The sequence below is a fragment of the Cardiocondyla obscurior genome, linkage group LG02 (genome assembly GCF_019399895.1).
Source record: "Cardiocondyla obscurior isolate alpha-2009 linkage group LG02, Cobs3.1, whole genome shotgun sequence".
Classification (NCBI taxonomy): Eukaryota; Metazoa; Arthropoda; class Insecta; order Hymenoptera; family Formicidae; genus Cardiocondyla; species Cardiocondyla obscurior.
In genome coordinates, this window is record NC_091865.1 from 11,300,282 (window position 1) to 11,320,649 (window position 20,368).

At 36.4% G+C, this 20,368-nt stretch overlaps 3 protein-coding genes across 11 annotated transcripts in view; 2 read left to right on the top strand and 1 right to left on the bottom strand.

Annotated features, from left to right (window-relative positions):
• Positions 1-3,846, top strand: part of LOC139108828 (scavenger receptor class B member 1) — a 30,758-nt gene extending 26,912 nt beyond the window's left edge. For all 3 annotated transcript variants that reach the window (XM_070667438.1, XM_070667446.1, XM_070667429.1), the window contains 2 exons: positions 785-1,029; positions 1,171-3,846. In XM_070667438.1, coding sequence (XP_070523539.1) covers positions 785-1,029; positions 1,171-1,470 — 545 coding nt within the window. In that variant the 3' untranslated portion in view covers positions 1,471-3,846. The remainder of the gene's footprint in view (positions 1-784; positions 1,030-1,170) is intronic.
• LOC139108812 (ATP-dependent DNA helicase Q5) overlaps positions 1-10,096 on the bottom strand; it is an 84,287-nt gene extending 74,191 nt beyond the window's left edge. For both annotated transcript variants that reach the window (XM_070667417.1, XM_070667413.1), the window contains exons 1-17: positions 9,805-10,096; positions 9,532-9,656; positions 9,244-9,408; positions 8,909-9,085; positions 8,663-8,842; positions 8,472-8,577; positions 8,285-8,396; positions 7,982-8,212; positions 7,556-7,750; positions 7,353-7,473; positions 7,177-7,266; positions 6,918-7,100; positions 5,685-6,789; positions 5,072-5,592; positions 4,112-4,803; positions 3,904-4,011; positions 3,762-3,804 (exon numbers count right to left, since the gene is read on the bottom strand). In XM_070667417.1, the coding sequence (XP_070523518.1) occupies positions 5,543-5,592; positions 5,685-6,789; positions 6,918-7,100; positions 7,177-7,266; positions 7,353-7,473; positions 7,556-7,750; positions 7,982-8,212; positions 8,285-8,396; positions 8,472-8,577; positions 8,663-8,842; positions 8,909-9,085; positions 9,244-9,408; positions 9,532-9,656; positions 9,805-9,892 (2,928 nt within the window). In that variant the 5' untranslated portion in view covers positions 9,893-10,096 and the 3' untranslated portion in view covers positions 3,762-3,804; positions 3,904-4,011; positions 4,112-4,803; positions 5,072-5,542. The remainder of the gene's footprint in view (positions 1-3,761; positions 3,805-3,903; positions 4,012-4,111; positions 4,804-5,071; positions 5,593-5,684; positions 6,790-6,917; positions 7,101-7,176; positions 7,267-7,352; positions 7,474-7,555; positions 7,751-7,981; positions 8,213-8,284; positions 8,397-8,471; positions 8,578-8,662; positions 8,843-8,908; positions 9,086-9,243; positions 9,409-9,531; positions 9,657-9,804) is intronic.
• Positions 10,097-10,646: 550 nt separating this feature from the next.
• LOC139108764 (zinc finger protein 91) lies at positions 10,647-20,352 on the top strand. Of its 6 annotated transcripts, XM_070667307.1 has the most exons (12): positions 10,659-11,274; positions 11,349-11,647; positions 11,712-12,454; positions 12,926-13,159; positions 13,295-13,495; positions 13,583-14,008; positions 14,106-14,582; positions 15,088-15,375; positions 15,813-16,262; positions 16,577-16,713; positions 16,981-17,099; positions 17,182-20,352. In XM_070667307.1, exons 3-12 carry the CDS (start codon positions 11,855-11,857, stop codon positions 19,275-19,277), a joined length of 5,028 nt encoding a protein of 1,675 aa, XP_070523408.1. In that variant the 5' UTR covers positions 10,659-11,274; positions 11,349-11,647; positions 11,712-11,854; the 3' UTR covers positions 19,278-20,352. The 6 variants fall into 6 exon arrangements, with proteins under 6 accessions (XP_070523435.1, XP_070523408.1, XP_070523416.1 ...); XM_070667315.1 differs by lacking the exon at positions 11,349-11,647 and having other exon boundaries at positions 10,659-11,104; XM_070667344.1 differs by having other exon boundaries at positions 10,661-11,274; positions 11,349-12,454; positions 14,106-14,240.
• The last annotated feature ends 16 nt before the right edge of the window (positions 20,353-20,368 follow it).

A 20,368-nucleotide genomic window follows, 5' to 3' on the forward strand; every position in this document is an offset into this window, starting at 1 on the left:
TTTTTTTTAATATTAATATAGCAGATAATCCAAATTAAAATGGAATTATTCGATAACTAAATGAAGCTTAGTTGACGGATATTTAATTATTCAGTACATATTGTTATCAATATTCAGTAATATGCATATCTCAGACTTTTATATAACTTCCTAAGTGCCTCATCTTGCTAAGTATCTTTTATAAGAGGCACACTTGTAAGAAAATGGAATTTCGATATGCACCGTAAAATCGATGATTCTCTTGTCGCATACTATTTACGGTTGCGGCCGTCAGACTCGTCTCCGTTCAAGTAGGTAGTGTTGCAAGATTCCGATTGCTTAGATCATGTTGCAATAAAAATCAGCAATTTCGATTCGGAACGCGAATAAAGAATAAAAAGGAAAAAATATATATATATAGTCAAGACTACTAAACGATACACTAGGTAATTAAATATAATTTATGCTCGAAGTTATTTGCTGCGGCGAACAGATCAAAAGAGCTCATTTAGAATTAATGCAGTGCATTAATTTGCACCTTATGCATCTGTGCGGATAAAACAAAAAATATATATCGAGTCTCACGTTCTCTCGTTTATGATAATAAAATTATGTTAATTGCGTGACAAAAAAAGCTAATTTCTGGTAATTAATAATCAAAGTTTTCTAAAAGTCGGAAATGTTAATGCTTTATATCACGTATCGTATCCGACGGTTTTATTCTAATAGATTTTTCGTATACTCAAATTAGATTTGTCAAATAAGCAAGATCATATTAATAAAAATTTTATGACATTTTATACAGGATTTCCGATCGCATTGTCGTATCCGCACTTTTACAAAAGTGATCCATCGCTATTGGAAGCTGTCGAAGGATTGAATCCCGAAAAAGAGAAACATGAATCCTACTTTTTCATTCAACCAAAGACTGGACTACCCGTGGACCTGGCATTCAGATTCCAAATTAACATGGCACTACAAGATATTGAGCACATGGCTAGAGTGGAGAAATTTCCTCACCTAACGCTTCCGATGCTGTGGTTCGAAATTGTAAGTTTAAATAATTTTTTTATTTTTATTTATTTTTATTTCTATTTTTTTCATTATCAATGTATTTCTATTTCAATACGCTTAATCGCGAAATTGCATCAAATGTAAAGAAATAAATAAACATCTATTTTTACTTTTCAGGGAATGTATAAACTCCCAACAAACATGCACCTTCGTTTTTGGTTTTACTTGAACTTTATGCCAACGACGGAAGAAGTAGTAATGTATCTGTTACTTCTCTCTGGGACAATTTTGCTCATATGGAGCGTTGCAAGGATACTATCTCTCGGAACAAAGAAATCATCGGCGGAGTGGTTGGAAATGGAGAAAAAGCGGCGAAAGGCGCAAACCGATAAACAAATGGAATCGAAATCGAAAGATACGGACGTGTATAGTTCGCTTTTGACTTCCGGCGATCCAAATCTGATGTTAATAGCGTAATTATTTATATAGTAATCGAGCTATAAAAACGGTGGAATAAGGACATTTCTCTAAGTAGCTTTTTAGCCTTTTTGCATATTGAACAGAACAGTGCAAATGCAGTAAAGAGTTATTTTGCTATATTTCTACAACATATATTTTGTATACTACTGAATGTCCCAATACACACGCGCATACACAATCGTTAGTCACGTCAGAAATATCTGACATCATATCGTTTCATTCAATCAATTTCAATTAAATCAATTCATAAACACTTTTCTTTTTTGTTATGTCTGATATTATTAATAGTCAAAGAATAATTATCTGATACTTTTCTCTGATAATTTTTGAGTAATCATGAATAACGTTATTAATCATTATTGTTAACAATTCTTATTAAAGTTGTCTTTTTAGCATAAACTTAAATATAAGAATAAACTTAATACAGATATATTTAGTTTTAATATCAAAATCTTATTTGTTTATCTACGTTTTAATATAGTTCAAAATTATTTTCTTTTTATGATAGAGAAAGCGCGTATATGTGTATGTGTATGTGTGTGTGCATGGAAAAGTGAGAGTTCTTTATAACAAGATTTTATACGATAATTTATATATACATTCACCCACCCCAATTGCTATACATTAAATAATACGACATGTTAGTAACCATGTCTGTGATTTCATTTTGCTCTCTTATTTTGGAACAGTATTTTTTCTTTTTCTTTTTTTTATATGTAATTCATATAATAGAATTTTAATAATACAATAGAGAAGTATATCAGCTACTACTACATCAATACATAAGAATGTATTCGTATTGCCAAGCTCAAAATGGTTAACTCAACAGTTAACACATTAAATCAATAATCGCTCAATTTTTATATAACGTATATTTAGAAGTAAACATAATTTAATGAATTCTCTATGCCAAGCAATATATTAAAAAAATTGTATTAAAGGTCATTGCGATTATCATTTATTATTAAACGCGTATCCGTATTGTGTTAAAAAATTAGAGAACTGTATCTATAAGTTAATAGTCCGTTTGTCATATACTACTACTTGGAATTATTTTATTTTTTAAATTTATTTAATTTTTTTATTTTGTGTTCTTTTTATTATTCTTTTTTAGAAAGTTTTACTTGCTCGAAACTTGCCATTTAACAAATAATAGTTGGTAGATTTTTTAAATGCTATAGAGAAATATTCCAAGCAATAGTATAAAGCAAATCACTCTGTATGTCCAGAGATCTCACGTTTAGGGTTCATGTATTATATTATGAATTATTTTCTTATCGACATAGACGACAATTCATGATCATAATGCGAACTTATAATGCAAATATATAGGGAGTATCATCTAACTTGAATGTCATTCATTAAATTATTGGACTTTTATAACCCTATTTCTAACGTAATTTATCTCATACATCTAATAGTTTTGCTTCAATAATGCTATGTAAAAATTTTTAGTTTAACGTGTAAAATTGGAATAGCCTTTATCTATTTCTGTAGCGTCCAATAAGTCCCCTATATGTAATATACTTATATCCGCGCATTGCATTTTCTTTTTTTTTTTTTTTTTTTTTTTTTTACTTAATTGTAAATATGTAAATAATTACCGAGTTATTAAATATGTAATATATGTGTAAGGAACGTTAGATTTACTAAAAAATTTGTACGTGTCTTTAATATTAAAAACTAATTTTAAAAAATAAGTATAGATAAGATTATATTTATCTTTACCATTTGTAAAAAAAAAAAAAAAAAAAAATGGCAAATTTTTATACGTTTCTTATAAGATTTAAGAAAATTGACATACTAGTGTAGAAACGTAAAATTTAATTTAGTATATATAGATCGTGAATGGCATATAAATATATAAAGAATAAGTCTTTGCGAGAAATATCTTGCCTTATTTATTACAAACATTAAAAATATTAATTTAATATTAATTTAGTATTAAAATGTAATTTAGTTTATGTTCACAATTCCATCCCATTTAAAAAAACCCGTTTAAATTTAATCGAATGTGTTTTATTGCCGCTTTTTCGCGATACCGATTAATTCCCTCGCTTGGCTCACACTTCGCGTCCCAAGTGTAAATGTCAGCCGTCAAATAATTATAATTTAACTGTTCTAAACAAGATACATGTTGCTTCGATATTTTCGGATTACAGCGGTAATTATATGTAATAATTAATTAAATGTATTACGCACGAATTATGTATTAATATTATTTTATATAATTTTATATATTAACCCTGATGTTATAACGCTGGCATAAAAAAATATTTTTCACTCACCGGTTCGATGCGCAGCAGCGGAGGTACAGCAATTGTCCTGATGCTGTAACAAAAAAAAAATAAAAAATTAAATTGTAGAAAGAAAGCTAAAAGAATATTTACTGTAAAAAAATTTTTTTTTATTAATTTAAGTGATCCTTACCCCGAGGTTGCTCCGCTGAAACAGGACGCCTTTCCGAGGCCTCCTCCTCCTCTCAGTAGTAGGATGTGTTGGATGTGCAGCAGCAGAGATGCAGTAGCTGTCCTGATGCTGTAATAAAATTAAAAAAAATTAAATTGTAGAGTGGAAGCTTAAAAGAATATTTACTGTTAAAAAAAAAAATGTTTTAATTAATTTAAAAGATTCTTACCCCGGGGTTGCTCCGCTGAAACAGGATGCCTTTCCGAGACCTCCTCCTCCTCTCAGTGGACACGTCCTTCCTCGCACTGGCACTCGCGTAAATCACTCTCGAATCTATTTAAATCGCGAAAACTACTTGTGAATTAAAATATTTCGCACGACCCCGGATTAACGGTACTCGCGTTAGTAAAAATTGCGACCAAAAGAAAAAATATATATGACGATGCAATAGTGTGAGAGTCACGTACGTTACTCGTTCACCGTTCTCTAGCAGTCTCGATGTCGGATCCGCGACACACGAACTTTTTGCGTTATGATAAAATACGTACAATAATTAGTTATAAAAGCTTCACTGTGCTCGAGTGCCGGCAGACGAATATTAAAGTAGCTACGTGACGAACGCGCGCGAGTCACGTACGCTACCCGTACCCTTGACCTCTACGCGGCACGTGTTTGCTCGTACGCGATACGCATTTCACACGTTCTAAGCAACCGTACATACCGATTATTACACCGAATGTTACATTTATACATCACGAACTTGCACGTACCCGTGGATGCGTTGCGATTTTTGTCTCCAATGGCTCGATTCAACCAAGTTCCCGGCACGAGAGATCAAGTATTACGTTCAATGCTACCAACTGCGTTTTCACCGACTGCGGCACATTCACCGCCTCCACAAGTTTACAGTGAGTCCACCATCTAGAAAAATACCCAAAATAAAGGTGGTAGTGCTGAAAGATAATGGTTGACTGGCTCGATCGAAATATTCGAAATAATTCTATCAATGCGAATCATCTTCGATCTCGGGTCAACTTGCTCTTTATTCTAACTAAAACAAGTTAAAGGGCAAGCTGAATCGAGATCAAAATTAATTCACACGGTGGATATAGTTTAACTCAGTTTGATCTTTACGCGGAACAGCCTAAAGAGAGAAATATATATGATGCGTAAATGTAGTAAAAATTACCTATAGAGACTCAAACGGGGCATACGAGTACTCTCCCCATACACACGATCTATCAGGAAAGTGACTTCGTCGCTGCCGATTGCTTTCTTTATCAAGTACGATGTATTTTTCGGCACGTGCTGGAGCTCCGGCCTTGCGTGCTACACGTTCAGCGATCGACGTGATCTAGTATCAGTCTAGTGGCGTACAGCGCACGCTCCCCCTACCACCACTCTCCCCACCACTACTCTCCTCCCACGTTACGCTTGATGGAATATTCCCAATATAATTTTGATACATTTTAAAAAAGTTCAAAATTATTTTTATATAATTTTATATAATATACATGTATTAGCCATGTGTAATAGGAATAAATACAATGCGAAAATTCAAAGACATATTGGTATAATTAATCCACAATTAAATACATTACAAAAAAAATCGCTTATATCAGAAGGTAAAGACACGTTAAACGTGAAAAGGAGCACTCTTTCAAGATTGACTCATAAAGTTTACAACAAAATTGTGTATTTCTTCTTTATCTGAAATTAAATATCATTTATCAATTATAACGAAGCTTGAAATTTTACTAAAAAGAAATATTTTATAAAATAATTTTTTTTAATGATTATACCAAATATTTTCTTCTTTAGCATATTGTAATGCATTTCCCTACAAATTTTTGAAAACGTTGCCTTATCCGGAAGACGTTCCGATGGGTAGTATTTCATTAAATATGACTTTAAAATTGCTGCTGTTTTAAATTGTGTAGCTTTATCTGCAGGTACTTTTATGTTGTGACTATTAGTGTTCTTATGTTTTGTAGATGTATGTACTATTTTCTCTTTTTTCTTTAATTCTATATTAGTCTTTGTTTCAAGATGCTTCTGCGGTCCTGTGTTTTTTATTTTTAATGTCTCATCACTTATATTATTACTAATTGTTTCTGTGAATTTTCTAATTGATTTGGGATCAATTTTGTCATCTAAAATCCTTTTATCGATATTTTTATTATATACATTATCACTAGTTGCTATATATTTTACACGAACAATTCTTTTTCTCTTAGATTTTATATCACTTTCGTGACATTCAATGGATTTATAGTCTCTTTTATTTTTACTTTTATTTTCAGTTTTAATAGAATCAACAATATTATCTACTTTTAATTTCGTTTCAACGGAAGCACTTCTTCTTTCGTTCATAGTTTTCTTTGATTTTTGTGATGATAATTGTGCTGATTCTAAAATTTGTTCATAAACTGTTTTAGCTGCTCTCTTTATATTCTTATCTGTTTTTTTTCTGCAAACTTTTGATTTACAAGAACTTGTATTTATAGATTTAGTCACATTGTTCTCATAAATTTCCCGTGCACAAACAAAACCACTTAATATTTTTTGTTGTTCAGCATTTTCGTGTATGTCTCTTTGTGCAGTATTATTAACAGGTAATTTATTAGACTGAATTTTTTGGTCTGTGTCCAACGTAGATATACACAATTTTTCTTCATTCATTATTTGTGATGCAGTTTTAAAAATAGAAGAAAGAGTTTCTTCATGACTGTTTAACAAACAAGCACCTCCAGAAAATCGTGTATCAATTGTATCTATTTGTTCATTATTAAATATATCGTCACTATTAAAGTCATTACATTCATTATTATGAAATTTAACTGTATCATATTCACGTATAGCTTCGTATACAGTATTATTATTGGTACATTTTCGTACTGATGAAACCTGTGCGTAAATAAAGTATAAAGTATATAAAATAAAAATAATAAATACATTATAGATTTTATATGACACAATTCTTCACACAAAACAATTTTAATTTTATACAAATATTTATATAAAACATTACATACCAATTTAGACATATCAAACTTGTATTTATTCGGTACTTTAGAATCGGAAAATATTTTATATTCTGTAGAAATGGCTATATCCTGCATATTCTGTTCCTCCGATTTTTTGTCATTTTCCATATGCAAATGTTGGCAATTTTCAAGTAGTGCAGTTTTCAATTCATTGTAAAAATATTCCCGTATCTTAAAAAAATAATTAACTAATTAATTGTTTGCAAATATTTATAATATTTCATAAAAATAATGTGTAATGTCTTACTTGAACAGTTAAACCCTTGATTTTTTTATCTGTGCTGCTAGCTGCACGAACATGCGCTATTTTCGCATCCTTCATGTTCTGTTTTTTCACCTGTAAGAATTAAATATATCTTATTATTTGGTACTTTAACTATGCACTGTGGTGTATATATACATATAATGTACTCGCAAACTCACTTTGTCTTCCTTAGATGTACCACGCCGAAGTGCAAATTGCTCCATAATAAGTTCTTTTTGTTCTCGCCTGTCTTCAGCCATTAATTTTTCCCTCGATTCTTGTGACTCATGAAATGCGTCCCTATTATAATTTTAAACATTAGTATGTGCACCACTGCATGATATATTTATTAAAAATATAAATTAAGCAATTATTTATATACATCTCATCGTCACTGCAGTCCATTTGTATTACACTACCCATATTGTATCGGGATTTTTTTGTAGATCTAGTCTGGCACATTTCAAATTGGGCAATCTTCTCTTGCACTTTATCCTTATTTTTACAAACATCACACCTGTTTTTACAAGGCGGTGGAGAATCCCCGAAATACTTGGAGAATACTGCATGACGGCATCTGTATAATCACACAAAACTATTATCAGAGTATGTGAAATGCCAAGTAACATTCTCAAAAAATTGAAACTCTTTTACTACATTCTTTTTTATGCTACCTTTTCATTTTTAAAATTAAAATTTACGCATATTAAAAGTTTCTACATAAGCGGATACTCTTTTCCGTTCTTTATTTTTATTACGAGTTTTTTTTTTTTTTTTTTTTTTTTTTTAGAAAGAATAAAGATCATACTTTGCTTCTAAACAATATGCAACGCTTTTCTCAAAGTTCTGCCATTTAATTTTTACAAGTTCTGTATTATTTTTTTTAGTGGCTTCCTCTTTAATAAGAAACGAAATGGGTCCATATTCCTCATTGCTAAAATATATACGGCAGAATGCTGGCTTGCCATCTCTGCCAGCCCTTCCTGATTCTTGATAATATGCTGCAACATTTTGAGGAACTGTCCAATGAACTACAAATCTGTAAAATAATAAATATCCTTTTAAATCTTCCTTTACATGTAAAATTGCTTTCCAAAAATGTTGAAGCTACCTAACAGATCCCTTATCAACACCCATTCCAAAACTACACGTTGCCGCAATAACAGGTACTTCACCCATCGTCCATTTATTCTGCACTTCATTACGTTCCGCAGTTTTCAAACCTATTCATATGTTAAAATAAAATAACTGTATCTGTTTACAAGTTAATAGTAATGTATACTATATAAATCACATACTTCCATGATATGCAAGTGTCGTAATACCCGCAAGAGTCAATTTATGCGCAACAATTTCAGTCGCTTCTCTTTTTCTACAATAAATAATACCACAATTTCTTTTGGGCTAAAAAATATTACAAAGTATCTGTAACATTATTCTGTACAATTCATAAAATTCTATGATAAGAAATTAAGAAAATTTAACTTACTTTAGGAATAGAATTATCCGTAGGACCAAGTGCATCCAAAATAAATTTTTTTAAGTGTATAAATGGTTGGTCTAGTAATTCTTGAAACCAAACATCATAATACAAATTAGGACGAAATACCGGTAAAGAATATATTGCTGCATTTTTCATATGTAAGCTTTGAAGAATATCATCTTTAACCTGTTAACATAATATCATAACTAAATTGTCAAAAATTAAATATACATACTTTCTTAGATGTTTTACCTGTTTTCCAGCAGTTGCTGTTAATGCAATCATAGGTATCTTGGGACATAATTTTTTGAAAGTTCCCAATTGTCTATATGTTGGCCTAAAATCATGACCCCATTCGCTTAAACAGTGAGCTTCATCAATAACAAAGTAAGAAAGTGTTTTCTTCTTTTGCATTTGAGTTATGATATCCTGTAAATTAAACATATTATAAAAACTATTTTTATTTTAAATTACTTTTTAAAAATAATTTAAAACTAATCTAATTATATGCAAACATGCTGAAAGATATAGAATAAAGAATATACTTTCTTTTACAATAAAAAAAAAATTTTAGAATATGATAATACCTGAAAGTGATGTTGAGCTCCCATTTCTGGAGTGACATACAATAATTTTATCTTTGGCTCATGTGACTGTAAATCTTTTGTAATCATATTTCTATCTTTACTAGTAGTAGTAGAGTTTAAAGAGCAGGCATTAATTTTCTTGTTCACCAAAAAGTCTATTTGATTCTGTAGAAGTTAAATAAATATTTAACACTAAATTAATAAATTATTTTCTTTTAAGTTTCTTTCATATAAAACAGATATAGGATAAAAATCAAGACTTTAATTGATATCATATGTAAAGAATACCTTCATCAGAGCCAAAAGTGGCGAAAAAACAATTGCCACTTTATGCTCTTTCATTATTGCTGGTAATTGAAAACAGAGTGACTTTCCTGAGCCTGTGGGCATACACACAAATACATCTTGTTTTCCTGTAATCAACATTTATTTACTTATTAGTTTGAGTTTCAGAAAAATATCTGATAATGACAAAAAAAAAAGAGGTAAAAAACTTTATTAAAAAAATATCAGAACTATTAAAAAAGCAATTAGAAAATTAAGAAATATTTTGTTACAAACCGTTGTAAATGGCAGTAGTTGCCTGTTTCTGAATGTCATTTTTGAAATCTTCATAACCGAATTTAGACTTCAAGACACTTTGTAACATTGTCACCGGTTAATTGCGCCGGTTCCACCCTATCTTTTTCTGTTTTTTCTTAATGCCAACACACGTTAACTTCGCAGTAATAAGTAATAATCTATTATCGCGATTTTTTTCCGTTTACACACTCGACAAACACATGTGTCTTTATCTGGACGATCTAGAGACTCTACAGTATCTAAACACACGAGGTTAGGTTCGTAAATGGACAGCTTAAAAAAAAAAAAGACGTGCATGAAGATGTAGGTGTGAGAACAATACATGTAGAGGACGCGTCTAACGATTCAACCAATAGGAGCAAAGCGTTATCTGAGTTTCATGTGGCGATTTGGTTTTCAAATTTTACCAATTTCGTGATTATTTCAGATAGATCGTCGTTTGTGGGTATTATCGATTCGAGAGCGTTTTTGCCGCCTGGCCATCTTTCCACGACTCTCCCTTCTCACTCCTAATGGGTCGCCCTGTGGCATGCTGACTCCCTTTCGAGCGTCGACGAAGGGATCAGAGTCCTAAGGGAAACGAACATAGCCGTGCACGAGGGAGATCAAGAGGCGCTCGTCGAGCGACCGATCGACGATGTTGGAAACGCGGCTATATACATGCTGACGTTTGCGTGGCGATATCTGGAGCGGAAGAGGAACAGGACGCCACGGAGTATCGACGTTGTGTCCGCGCGGTCGTTTTTCCCTCCCCCTTCGCTCCGTTTTCTTGCACTTTTCCGGCGTCCCGGCCGAAGGACGAGCACGTGGCTCGGGGTTTCAGGTACGACGGACCCGCGCCCGTCTTCGTCGTCAACCGGAAAATCGTAGGACGTGCAAGAAGGCGGAGGAAGACGTGGAGGGGAGAGAAAGGGAAGAAGAAGTCGCGTCATGCGACCGGAAGCAGCGTTAACGCGATTTTCACGTGGCTCGGCGTCTTCGCGGCGTGAATCGCGATCTCCCTCTCGCGCAACGACGACCTGGCGGCGAAGGTCGGAGAAAGAGGGGAGGCGACATCCTCCTTTCCGCAGAGCGGAGTATTAACGATCGCAAACGCGTTCGTGCCTCGCAACGGGCGTTTGGTCCGATAGATCCGGGGCTCGCGGCGCCTAGTGATTAGAGCGGTGACGAAAGCGGTGGTAGGGGAGGAGACGAAGAAAGAGGACGAAAAATATATAACAGGAGAGGTCGAACGCGGAGGCTGAGGAAAGGCGTCGACGGAGGACGCCGCGCGCGTCGAGTAATATTTCTTGATTTTTCCTAATTTTACCGTCGGCGGGAAAAAGAAAAAAGAAAACATGGCGGGCTACCACCATCGCTGTCGTTGCCATCACTGTTAGCAGCGTCACCGTTGCTTGCGTGCCCACGTCGCGCCTCCATTGTGGGGAGAGAGCAGACGTAAACACGAACGTACGTAAGCACGTCCGGTTGGAATTTCCGTAGCGTAAACCTGTAAAAATTTTTGTTTTCTTTTTTTCTTTTAGATCACGTACTTATCGGTAAAAAACGGCATTGTTGCTGCGATCGAACAACAATAGAAAGAAGGCGAGCCGGCATGGCCGACGCGCTTACTTGGACTCGATATCGGCCTGATAAAGATTTTTAATCGCTCTCAGCTGGCAAGAGTCGAGTCAAGAACGGCGGACGACAAGCGTTCGAGCGCTCGCAACGAGAGCCGAGAGCACCGCCGTTCCCATCGTCCCGTGCAACGCGTGAATGCGCCAGCAGCAGTAGCAGTAGCAGCGGCGGCGGCGGCGGTGGTGGCAGCAAGAACACGGCGACGGTAGTGGAGGCGACAACGAGAGTCGCGACGGGTGCCATAAACGTAATCGAAATCGTTATTGCAGGCGAGATCAGAGTCCGACGATGATGGTGGCTCGCGCCGGACGATAGAGAACGCGGTGGATTAATTATTCCTGCACGGCCAGGAAGAGAGAGAGAGAGAGAAAAGGCGAAAGAGAAGGAGAGAGAGAGAGAGCGCGCGCGCGCCATGTTTCCTGCGGCAGGCAAGGGCGAGCGAAGAAGTCTGCGCGGAAGCGCGCGGCTCTCGTCCAAGATGTCGGGAAGGTCGGCCCGGTTGCGTGTTCTGCGACCGCGGCCGCAGCACCGGACTCCGAGGCGGGCCAGAGCGGAGCCCGTCGGCGTCCACGCGACGACGGCTGAACCGGAAGGTAACCTTAAAGGAGCCGCGACGAGTCGCGAGGTGGAACACGATGCGAAGAAGCAGCACGACGCGAAGAAGGGCGAAGACGCGGGCACGGCCGACACTGTGAGCAAGGCTGCGGGCGAGATAGACGAGGACGACAACAATGACGAGTTGACGATGACCGCCGTCAAAGCCGATGAGGATGAGGGAGCGGAGGTAGACGCAACGCTGGTGGACGGCGACGTTGATGTTAACGTTGACGTGGACGTGGATGTGGACGTAGATGTGGATGTGGACGTGAACATTGTTAACGCCGAGGAGGAGACGATCAACATCGACACGAACGAGCAAGCGTCTTATGAGTGCAAAACCTGTGAGCCACCCAAAACCCTCTCGAGCATCAAGGCCTATTTCGAACACCTGCGAAAGGAGCACAAGTACAAGGTAGGCATCCGCAAGGACACTTGCTTTTTTTTTTTACAGATTTATCTCTCGAGTTTGCCTCGTTTCGTATTTTGCTATCGTGCTTTTACGGAAGGTCTTTGATTAATTTATTTATTTGTTTGTTTTCTCTCTCTCTCTCTCTCTCTCTCTCTCTCTCTCTCTCTCTCTCTCTCTCTCTCTCTCTCTCTCTCTCTCTCTCTCTCTCTCTCTTTCTCCTTCTTTGTTCTTCCTTCTTTAACATGGCCGTTTTTAAAACGGAAGGTACGGACGAAATTAAGAGACAATTCCATTTTAAAAACGGATGGTGGCCTGATAGTTATGGTGTCATTAGGGGTGCGATATTATCGTTGTGGTTTTTTTTTTTTCTTTGCGTGATTGCCGCAATTCCATTAATAAAGCGTGTTAAGTAAAACAAAGCATATCAAGCATACACTCATAGGTCGCAGGAAAATGTTTTCTTGTAATTTTTAGGGCAAAAACGGGCACAATCCAGTCGAAAATCGTTGCCCTGCGTGTTCGTATGTCGCATTGAACGTGAAAGATCTTGAAACTCACCAAAGAGTGCATCATTTGAAAAGAAAATTCTTTCGATGCGCAAAATGCGATTACGTGACGCACATCAGAGCGCGTTATACTAAGCATGTTAAATATCATTCTATGCCGATGATCAAGTGCGATGCTTGTGATTTTAGTTCAGCGTATAAGGTTTGTTCCTCACCTACTACTTGGTTTCCCAGCGATGTGTTTAAACATATCAAAAACTTTTCAGGGTTTCAAAAAAGCTTGCGATTATACTTTGAGATTATGTAGATTATATGTGTCTTTAACGCTATTTTTCAGTGGAATCTAGAAAGACACATGCGGAATCATGGAGGTGGAGGTGCTTTCAAATGTCGTGCATGTAATTTTACTGCTGATATTCGTCAGAGCTTAACGGTGCATGAGTCGTATCATCATGACCCACCTGTGGGTCAAGTCAACCGCAAAAGTAATAACGCTTTCGAACGTAAGCCACGAAATAGTCCAAAACGTTATAATCAGGTATTATAAGCACGTATATAATCGTAGTTTCGTTCGTTAGAACATGTCGATTAATCATCGCCGTATAACGTATTTAATGTCTCCTAGGTTGGAGCCAGTGACTTTCGAGAAGCGTTAAATAAAAGCGGCAGTACTACCACATCGGTCGGTTCTTCTGATTCGTTCATGTCAGATCAGTCGTTAATTTCGATAGACGATAAGAAAAGTGCCCTGGCTAGCGCGGAGTGCATCGCACTAAAATGCGAAGAAAAAGGCTGCCAATTTATAACAGCTTGGGATTCCGAGATGCAACGTCATTTAGCAGAATGTCACGCGCCGGTTAGTCCATCAAAACCAAGAAAGCCACTGCCAATGTTAATTCCATTGAGCCTTACAAGCTCTAAACCCAATAACACGCTCAGCGGTAACGGGCCACCTACGACTTTGCTGAAGGTTCCACGTGTCAGAGTGAGACCTGAACTGGCACAAATCGCGAGAGATACAGAACTGGCTAAAATATATGGAAACAAGGAGGTTGGTTGTAATCAGTAATTGATTTTGTTACCTTTAAAAAAAAAAATATGTGAAATACATGACAATTTATCGGTGGATGGCTATCATCTGTTTTCAGGCCGCGAGTTCGAAGAGGAATGTCAATACCGCGGCTGGTGTATTTGAAAGAAAAAATGCTTCCTTCTTCGATAAACTGAAAGAAAAACTAACGACGACAGCGACGTCGGTTAATAACGGTGTACCGGAGGTAGCTGTAAGTAGTGAGAACGACTTGAAATGCTGGTGTACGTTTAAAGCTAGTAGCATGGAAGAGCTAGCTTGCCACAAACAGACACATCACACCGCGCTCAGCGTGTCCGTGGGCACGACACGTTGTCCTAAATGTAGAAGACGTTGCAAGAGTACAACTGATCTCCAAACGCATATACAATGCTGCCATTCGCGCAACGACACAACGCCGTCCATCGATAGTAGTTTAGAGAAAATATCAAATCGCTCAGACGTCCGCATGACTTCGTACCGTGATGAATACTCTTTTCCGTCGCAAATGGATTGGGATGCGAATCTCAAAGGAATAAATTCTTCTGGACCTCCGGTACGGTGCTTGTTAATAATGCTTTAAATATGTACAATAAGAAAATACACTGCGCAACCGCGATTCTAATGATGTCATCGTAAAATATGTGTAAAAAGCGACTGAAAAGTTAGTAGAATGCATTTATGAAAATTCTATATGAAGTAATTCTTGTTGCTATGTATTCTATTTTGGCTATGTGTTTTATAATTTCTCATTTCTGTAAATTAGTCAAAAACCTACGAGTGTTGCTATTGTTGTTAGTGTTGGCACAAGATATCTTGTAGAAGTATAAAGAAGCTCTGTATCGCGAAAGGGTGAGCGTTGATTAGAAACTAGAGCGAGCTTCGTTGTTTTTCTTTTTATTTATTATTAAGAATGTGCTTTACATATTGCATAGTGGATGTCGAGCATCTCTTTTACTATTTCGTTCTTAGTTTACTTCTAGTTTTCTTTTTTTTTTTTTTTTTTTTTTTTTTTTTTTTGCTCACAATCCTACTTACTACGATAAAAAAACTTTTGTCAGTTTGAAGGTGGTCCGACACATCCGAGCGGGCGGCGGGTATTCAAATGTCCCCATTGTCCATTTTGGGCTTCCACCGCAAGTCGCTTTCACGTACATATAGTCGGTCATTTAAACCGGAAGCCGTTCGAGTGTTCAATGTGCGCGTATCGTTCTAACTGGCGATGGGACATCACAAAACATATTAAGCTTAAAGCGGCTAAAGACGCAGTGCATACGAGGGCCAGAGTGCTCATGACGGATGAGACAGGTCGACGGAATTATTCCAAATATAACAAATATCTCGCACAGGTGAAATAATGAATCTCAGTTACATAGAATAATTCATTGCTCTTATATCTCACATCGATGCAATAATTTAACGAACGATACCCATAATTATCTTGTGAAAAGTATGTATAATAAAAAAAAAAAAAATCGACATCATAATTCGGCCACAGCGCTCGGACGCTTGATCACTATTGCATTGTGATATTTATTGTAAGCATATTCTTAGTAATTAATAGATGGAAGATGTCGATCCCATCTTTCTTCTTGAAAGTTCGATCGATATTTTCGAAAGTTGTGAAAATCGAACGAAACGTTCACCGGTTTATCATGAACGCGATACAAAATTTTTGATAATTTAGTTTGACAAGCATATTTCATTCATGACATCCAACATTTTGTTTAATGTTCTATTATAATTCTACAAAACGCATTTACACAACGTAATATTTTTGCTTCAGGTAGAACAGCAAACGTGGGATGAAGATCGCATGGAACAGTGCAGCATAGAAGAAGCGAACTCTGAAACATCATCAACGAAGTTATTGCTTTTAGGCAACAAAGAGTACGTTCCGTCTAGTTCAACGTCGCAATCTTCCATTACGATTTTACCATCGACTGAGGCAAATCAAAACAGTCCTAATGCTGATACGAGTCTACGACCTCCACCACCACTTAAAGCAGCAGTCAGAAGTCGTGGACAATCTCTGTTGAAAAACAGTCCTATCACGATGCATATCACTACTCCTAGTGGTGGTGGTGCAGTGTCTATATCTCCAGCGGTAGATGAAAGTAAACGCACTCAGTGGAAGTGTAAACGTTGTAATTATCGAGATACTAATAAAGATAACGTATTGTTGCATGTTAAATCTCATTACGAATCTGCCGATCACGAGTCCATCGAAGAGAGGGTAAGTCTTGTACTGTTATAACTTCTTGTAATTATGATTAAAGTTGTTACGCTTATATGCGAATAAGAGAATTGAATAATTAAAGCGAGTATTAAAGTTAAATTAATATCATAATATTAAAAATAATTATCAAATATTATATTGCAAGTAATTTACTAATTAAAAATATTCCGTTGCCAATTGTTCGTTCGATAGCTATTATCACGATTATAAAATTATTAAAGAATGATGCAAACTTCTTTTTTATTTCTGAATTTTAGATTTATATAACTTATTTATTTTTTAATGTAATATTTTATTATTTTCTTTCACAGAATTCATTTAACTGTGAAGATTGTCCCTTTTCAACATCGGATACTGCTACTTTAGCTCTTCACAGGATGAACCATCGGCCGAACTTAGAAGCTATATTTAAATGCTATCTTTGTCCATACTACGTTAGTACAAAGGCGTATGTGTCGCTGGTAACTCTCTTTATTAACATGAACGTTCCATTTTTTAAATCCATTAATATAATCTCATTAACAATTATTTTTATATAAAGAAATGCTAATTTTATAATTTGTATTAATGATAAAAATTTTAACGTTATGACATATTTATATTAAATACGTTTCATGTTGTATAATATTGCATACGTGCATATAATGCCATACATATTATACATAAGTCATAATGTAATACAACATATACATAATTGCGTTATTCATTGTCACAGAGAACTGTTGGAGCACGCTAGGCTGCACGGAGAAGAATTAGCAGCTATGCACCAGCAAAATATAGAATTGGAATTTTCAAATTCTCAACTGCAACAAATATCAATTTCCGAAGGTGGTGGTAAGTTTTGTAAATTGCACAATACAATGTATATTTGTACGATCTATATATAAAGACATTGTAAACTGAACGTTTATTACAGGTATTTCTCGACTGAAGAATGAATCTTCTCTAGAACAAGTGATTGAAATAACGTCACGTAACAACATAAATGCATCTTCAAAAGCCGCGGCAGCTCAGCAATCACCCCCTCCACCACCCTCGCTTCTTTTGGATACCCGCTCTCTTCCAGATGCGCCGCTTGTTTGGGTATCGAGGTTAGATGGCACCCTAACAAAGATGCTCAAATGTCGCCATTGTCCGTATATTTCAACGCGACGTGCGGAAGTACGAGATCACGAGACAATGCATGTAGACGTACCGACTCAGGGTCCTTTAATCGCCTGTACTGACTGTAGCTTTACCTGCTCGCGTCGGGAAGTTATGATCGCACATACAGAAATGCATGCGGGTTCTCTCGGCACCGTTCACTGCCTTGTCGACGAAACGAGGCCTGATTCTCAACAGGTGAGCGATCTGGCCACTCTGCTTGGTCTGACGCATACACCTGTACTGGGCAATGACCCCGATCTACAAGATTCACGTCTGGTGCATTGCTGTAGCAAATGCCCGGCACGATTTCTGTGCGAGAAAGAGCTGCGTATTCACCTGCGTTATCACACTACGGAACTGGCGTATTCGTGTCAATGGTGCTCATATGCAGCGAGACAATCGGCGCATTTGCTAGCTCATCAAAAAGCACACTCGACAGAGTATCAAGAGCGCACAAAGTACCTGTTATCTTTGTATGGTCACTCACAGCGTTATCCACCGCCCACTACAGCGTGTATCGAGGCAGGAGGAAATCGAGAGGACAATGACAGCATACCGAATGTCGCGTGGATTGTTGTTGAGATTAAGGAGACCGCGAACGACTTGTATAGCAGTACCAATAGCGCTACAACGAGCGTTCAAAGGACTGGCAGTCAAGTGTTTACATGCGCGAAGTGTCCGGCTCGTTACTTCAAACTAGATGCTTTAGAATACCACATGACTCTTCACGGTTCAAACAATCGATTCAAGTGTAATGATTGCGATTATTCGTCGAAAACAGCACAAAATCTATTAAAACATCAAGTGGTACATCGACGACATAGTGAGACGAACGAAGTAACTGTAGAACTATCGCCTGTTGGTGCCACTACTTCCACTAGCGAGTCTGCTCCGACATCTTCTCCCGGGTCACCATTGCAATTAACACCGGATCCACAATTCGGTATCTTTATGCGCGGCAATCCTAACTTCGTCTATCCAGGATATTTAAGAAACGGGCGTTTGAAAGAAAAACGTTACAAATGTCACAAATGTCCATCTGCTTTTGAAAAACGTGAACAATATAGAGTTCATTTGACTTTACACGGTGCTAAACAACGTTATCGTTGCGACATGTGCGACTATTCGGTCAAATACTACGCGAATTATGTACAACATCTGAAAAAACACCAAGCAAATGCAGAAGCGCAGGCATCTCGCAGACAATACGAGGATGATCATATTTCAATTGATAGCGATAGCGTCACCGACATGCTTTTAGCATCGTCATCGCGAAAGTCTTCGCGATCATCTGCTACTGTAACATTGCCTTACGGTAATAATATATCTAACAATGTTGCGCTACAATCTTCCAATCAAGATAGACAGAGTTTATTACTGATGCAAAAGAAAGGAATTATTCCGTCTACGGGCGAAACCGACTCTGAGACGATCCGTTGCCAAAGCTGTCCGTTTTCCTCTACTGATAAAGACGTGATAGATGCACACAAGCGTCGTCATGGCATTGAACGTATGACACCGTCGTGTCCACATTGCGATTACATTCCGCGAAAAGATGAGAATATTGGTGAACACATTAAACTGCATTTTACGAGGCTATATAAGCCTGAGTCCTATCTCATTGTCGAACTGTTAACGCTAACAATGGAAAAGATAAATTCAAATAACAAGAACGAAAAAAATGGTCAGCGATTAAAGGAATTATTGTTTAAAGAATGCGCTGACGGTAGATTTCTGCCACCTACCGAATCGATTAATTCTGTTTCTTTAAGTACCTCTTCCTCAACGATGAAGGCTGCCAAGGAGAAAGCTGTCATTGTAGATCCAAACACAGGAGAGACAAAACATCATCGTCTTAGCACGTAAATCGAATCTATCGTTCGCTATTGTGCGATTTATGTCCGCAACATGTTTATATATCTTTTTTATGGAAAAAGAAAAAGTCCAAAATGGTAATCGATATATTAGTGAGTATCTTATTTCTACAAGATTATGTAAAAGAGTATGTATACATATAAAAACTCGCGTTTCTAATTTCTTAGCATTCTATTACTGATTAAAATGTCGTTCATTTACTTCACATGACGAATATGTAAGCATACTCTCTGTAAAGTTAATGCGTTGTACACAGAAGCAGATATGATGTTTGCTGCGGTGACGGCGGTTAGCGTACATGACTCTAGTGTGGTGTGTGTCGAAACTCACACAAAGTGCGTATACATGTACCGCGGATCGCCGAGAACTGAGCGAGAACGCGTTCTACTACTTTATTTTCCATTCTCTTAATCACCTCCCTTAGCCGCTGAGGAAAGTGATTAAGAGGACGAGAATAAAGTAGTAGGACGTGTTCTCTCGATAGTTTCGATCTCCTAATTAATTTTGTTAATATGGTGGCTATTAACAGGCATGTGATATGTCGAATCATTTTTGAAGTATAATGAAAAATTTAAATAGCTTAAAAAAAAAATCTTTTATTGATTGTAAATTTCTAATATGTGAAAATGTTTAGAAATTTCAAGATAAAGCATCAAAGGATTTGTATATTAAAAAAAAAAAAAAGCGATGATTTATTGTTAAATTTATAAGATAGTACTGTTATAATCAATAATCAAGATTGGTTATTCAATTAATTTCTTTAGGTTATATACAATTTTCAGAAATTTTACTTTTAAATATTTGAGATAATTATAGATGAATACAATGGGAATATACATATATAAAAATTAATTTCATATCCAAAGCGATTTAAAGTAATTTCAGATATCTATTTCGAAGCAATGTTATAAACGTGCTAGATAATTTTGCAAAAAATAGATTCCCATCTCCTAACAATGGTCATTAAATTAACATATTACGTGGCCGTTAATGTAAATATTTATTTGAAGCCTTGCCAGTCTTGTACAATACATGATAATAAATACTCATACTGTATATATAAAAATTTGTTTATGTGTTTC